Consider the following 4,903-nt stretch of genomic DNA (forward strand, 5'->3'; position numbering starts at 1 on the left):
AAAGAGTGAAAAACATGTGAAAGTATATCTCTTTATTTTACTGTATCACTGTGTCAATTATTTGGACATCAGTCTTTCCCCAATTCTTTAACAACAAAGGGAATGGTCTTGTTATCTTCCCAGGGCCTGACAAAATGCCTTAATATTTGTGGAATTCACTATAATGAATTATTACATGTTATTTTCTAGAACAGAGGTCCCTACAAAGTACACTAAGTACAAAAAGAAATATTTCATCTTCCCTAAGAAAAATAGAAAAACTATAAGGCAAAAGAGTTATCAATGACAGGCCTTAAAGGATATGACACAGAAGGTGGTGAGGTTTGAAGAAAACAAGTTTCTACAGTTGAGAAAGTATAAGGATAGAAGAGTGTATCACTCATGATAAGAACTCTATGAATGTTTGCTTACTAAATACACAAGTGAATAAAGAGAGCCTGAATGACCTGAGAATATCATTTATAGAGACAGAAATGGAGGCTTTAAGGAAGTGAAGGGGGGGGATAGTGTCACACAAGGTGTATGGAAAAGAATGCAATCATGAGTAAGAAGTTGAAACTGTTACCATTTTAAAGTAAAACAACAGAAACAACAAACCTCCCTACTGAAAGTACAGTAGTGTTCCTCATTTTCTTACTTTTGGGATAATGCCTATTGTATCCATTTAAGAACTTTAGTAATTCCATAACCTGCCATCACCTAGAACAATTTCTTCATGTGTGTTTATGTGCAGGGTGAGAAATAAGAAATCTAGCAGAGTAACATGCTTTTATTTTACCATCATGCATATAAGTAAAGACAAATATATCAATGGTATACTTTCAATGAGACAGAGCAACCTCACAAGTATTTATGCTACTTAGGAAAAGAGACACATCAATTACTAAGTTGTTAACTGGGCAAATTATCAAGACAATCAAGCCACACATTTTTAGTAAGTTATTTTTCCATGAAGACAACAATTTCCAAAGTCTTAATAATATGACAGGAACTAGTTATTCAAATTATATTTCTAAGGATACGGTTTTAACAGAAACAAGTTGAAATCCACTATAGATATTCATTTAAGTCTCTATATCATACAGGAAAATAAGACTGTTCCAAATGTTCCCAACTGGAAGCAAAATAAAGCCTGTACAGCTCAATTTTCCCAGTAAGCAGAAATAACATAACAAGATTTACTAAATACTAGTGAAATAAAAGACACAGTATTAACCTCCTCATAAAGTCAGTCAAATGAAAACGAGAGAAAGCACTCAAAGTTGAGTTGCATTTCTTTAAAGATCTCTTCTCTAGACAACGTATTTAACATTCCAACCCCCTTCAATTCTCCCATGTTTATCCTGAGAAAAATAACTTCTCTCATCACCACTGACAGAGAAATAACCTTCCTTGAAGGCTCTCAGTCTTAATTTTAGGCCCAATTTTTACCTGGCTCATTTTTGCCTGTGGTCTTCTGTTTAGTTTCCCATGCTTTGGGCACCCATCACAGTATCTTTAGTTCTTCCATCCATTAGGGCCTAGATACCGCTTTTCATTTAATCTAATAAATCTGTCTCCCTTTAAACCCTCTAGATGTTGCTAAAGTGGGTGGAGGATAGGGAAGAAAGCAGAGGGTAGTAAGAGCTCTGGTAGTCTATTACACAAGACAACCTGTCTCTGGAAATAATGGAGAGCCAAATTAAAACTAAAAGACCTGATTCTGCAGATGTTTATGAGCTATCATTTCTTTCAAGAGCCAGAAGAGAGACAATGGAGAAAGTGTACTGCCACCCTGGCACTTAATCACACTCCCGATGAGAAAAGCAGGCACAAAGAGGTACCTGGGTTTTGGCTGAATTCACTAGTTGAGGTTGAGAAAGCCTGGTACTTTGAATGGACACCAGCCTTAGACCATCCTGCCACAAGGACAAGTCTAACTTGTCACCTCAACCACTTGCCTGACAGTTAATAGGGTTCTGGATGATGGGAGTGGAGGGAAGGGGGGGTGGGGGTGAGGAATAGAGGTCTTCTGGGGAGAAGAATGGAAGGTCTTTTGTGTGCCGGCAGGAAACCTGGAGACTGTTTACCAGAAACCAGAGTGGGGCTGACAGTGGTCTAGAAGATGTTCATCCAGTAGGTAGCAGCCAAGGGCACAGCCAGTAGCAGACAGCGACAGGTGGTGACCAGAGGCACAAGAAGAGCAATGGAGTCACATAAATCATACAGGCCAAGTGGTCCACTGCTGTTCTCCCTTGATATCATTAAAGGCCCACAACTGTCCACAGGCCATATGCCTATACTGCAGAGCAAAGTGGGTAGAATGGGCTCCTAGACAAATCTAGAATTCCAGGTATAAGAGGCAGACCGGAGGCCCTGGGAACAAACGGGGTCCAAGTAGTGCAGATAAAGGCAGTGCAATTTACATCATCACAAACTTGGCTTAGGAGTGGTGTGAATCACAGCCGTGCAGCATGTGATATTAATGCACATGTGGAAGTGGTGGAGCGTGGTCATGATGGTCTCAATCTTGAGGCTGAGAGAACTGAATGTCCAAGGGAAAAAGGCTGCAGAAATGTCAGAAAAAGAAAGGGGGAAAAAAAAAAGTAGAAGGCATACCCATTCCCAAGCACAGGTCCAGAAAGGGGCGGAAAAGGACTTTACGCAGGAACATTACCAAGGGCAAAGTTTAACCAGACTGGAACCCAAAGGGCCTGGGGATCTCCACTGGCTCCCTTATTGGGCGACGTCTGGCTCTGTGGACTCCTTCACGCAGCAGGTAGTATTGCAGTGGATTTGGCCACAGGTCCTCTTTGATAATCTCAGCAATCCTGTCAGACTCTGGAAGGCTGTGGTCTGAAAACCAGGTGAAGAAATTGCAAACGACCTCTTGGTTCCTGCGAATGAAGGACTGGGGTTCACGGCCCCGGCGCCATATGATTGGAGTGGAAAGAGACACCACTCGGCCAGAGGCTCTGACCTCATATTCCTTGACAATCAGCTTGTTTCGGAAATAGGGGTTTCTTCGAAAGAAGAACTTGAACTTGCAGCCCGTTCGAGGGTGCCTGAGCTCCTTCACCTCCAAATTGGTTATGTATCTTAACATCTCTGCATCTTGGCCCCTAATCATGGGGGACAACTGGGGATGGTTCCGAAAGGCAGTGACCCAGAAGCCCGGGATATTCTGAATGATGTAGTTCCTCCGCTCCAGGTAGTGTCGACGCATCCGTCCGAACTTATGTTCTAGTTGCTGAAAGGCCCGGTCAGCCTGAGCATTCACAGTGTCCAGCTCCAGCTGGATGGCCTCCAGAGGGTTCATGCGGAGATCCATCCGCAGGGGCCGGTGCCCTGCCTCCTCCACCACTCTATTCTCCACCATTTCTATTTCTTCACCTACTGGCTTCTCCATCTCCATCTCCTGCTCCACTCCCTCCCCCTCCTTCACTCCTTCCTTCTCCGCCACCTCCTCATCCACTGCGACTGAGAAGAGGGGGCCCTCTTCAGTCTTCACTTCCTCAGCCTTCGCCTCCGCCATCAGCTCAGATCCGAACCTCTCCGCGCCACAGGTTTCTAGGGCCTTCTCCCCACCCGGGCCCCGCGGCTCTCCCCGCCGGCAGCCATTTTCCCGGCTGCCGTCCGTCGCCAGGGATACAAACGCCGTTTCCAGTCTCTCACTGGGAGGCGGAGCCTGTTCTTGCCCCGCTTCGGGCGCTACGTAACAGCCATCCCCACCGCCTCCGATCTGGGGCTTACCGTCACAGACCGGATCTGCGGGAACAGCGCGGGGGGCGCCCGGCTCCTCTGGAAGCTGGGACGGTGAGGGCGCGACGGCTTCGAAGCTCCCCTCACCCGTCTCCGCCATCACCTGTGACGCCTCGGTTTCCTCACGGAGCTTCAGGCACCTGGGAGAATCCGGGTCTCCGGGGGCACGGTCGGGGACGGTGAGACTCGGGGTTTCAGGGAGAGGCGTCCTCTCGACCCCATCCGGGCCGCTCATGTCGGCAGCAGCCAGACAAACGTCAGGCTACCGTCTGTTTTTCCCCGCAGAAGCCGCGCTCGGCGAAAACCCGCCGCTCTCTCCACCCACTCGCTAGTCTCGCGAGCGTCTCCGTGAGGGTGACGTCACGGCTGTAGATCTCACCCTGACGCGAGAACTGGCAAGTCCTGGCGTGGCTTACCTGGTACCCTGCAACCGGAGCGTGTTTTCTTAGTTTTATTCCTATGAATTTAATCGGGTGGACTGGTAGTTTGACCTACGTAAATAAATGTGGCTCGCACTCAGAGGCTGAAGCAATGAGGACCCTCCCTGCGATGCATCTGGAGAGTACCTCCAGCTTGTAGGGATCCCAGTACTACACTGCCTGCTGTCGTCTGAAAACGTGTTTTTCTGGTGTTTGGTATTTTCTAGGCAGGAAGGTAAATCTACTCCCTGTTATCCCATAATGGCCAGGAGCCATTTTTAAACTTCTCATTTTTAAACTAAGTTGAATAGCAAATTGTTTCCCTTTTCTCAAGTAGAAGTGAAATGAAAATATTCTGGCCTGACTTCACTGGGAGAAAAAGCTACTGAGCGACTTTTCACCACGAAACTGATGCATATTGTTCCTTGCTAGTCTTACCTTTATAATCTGCATCAAAGAAGAGCTTGTCCTGCGTAATGTCTGCAGGAATTAAGTCAGGATCGATTTGCTAAATCTTGCTCCATGGCCCCTCACTGTGGGAAATAGAAAAGCTATTTCCAGCCCCGTAAACTATTAATCTATTAACGAGTTTAGTTCTGCAAGGAGGTAGGAAAGGTTGGCTTTGGTGAAGTATCTATTCATGGTAATTAGCTCATAGAGCTAACTTTAAGAGGGATGTCAGTGTCTCTGGTTTAGTTTGTTGACTTGTGAGGAAAACTGGTGTTAGAGAGTTAGGAGGCCTC

General features: G+C 46.2%; 1 protein-coding gene across 1 annotated transcript; it reads right to left on the minus strand.

The window, feature by feature from the left end:
- Nucleotides 1–2,668: 2,668 nt before the first annotated feature.
- Nucleotides 2,669–3,976, minus strand: TSPYL1 (TSPY like 1). The gene has a single exon (XM_007454991.1). The coding sequence runs from the start codon at nucleotides 3,974–3,976 to the stop codon at nucleotides 2,669–2,671; it is 1,308 nt and encodes a 435-aa protein (XP_007455053.1).
- Between the last annotated feature and the right edge of the window lie 927 nt (nucleotides 3,977–4,903).

Source organism: Lipotes vexillifer, unplaced genomic scaffold (genome assembly GCF_000442215.2).
Source record: "Lipotes vexillifer unplaced genomic scaffold, Lipotes_vexillifer_v1.1 scaffold18, whole genome shotgun sequence".
Classification (NCBI taxonomy): Eukaryota; Metazoa; Chordata; class Mammalia; order Artiodactyla; family Lipotidae; genus Lipotes; species Lipotes vexillifer.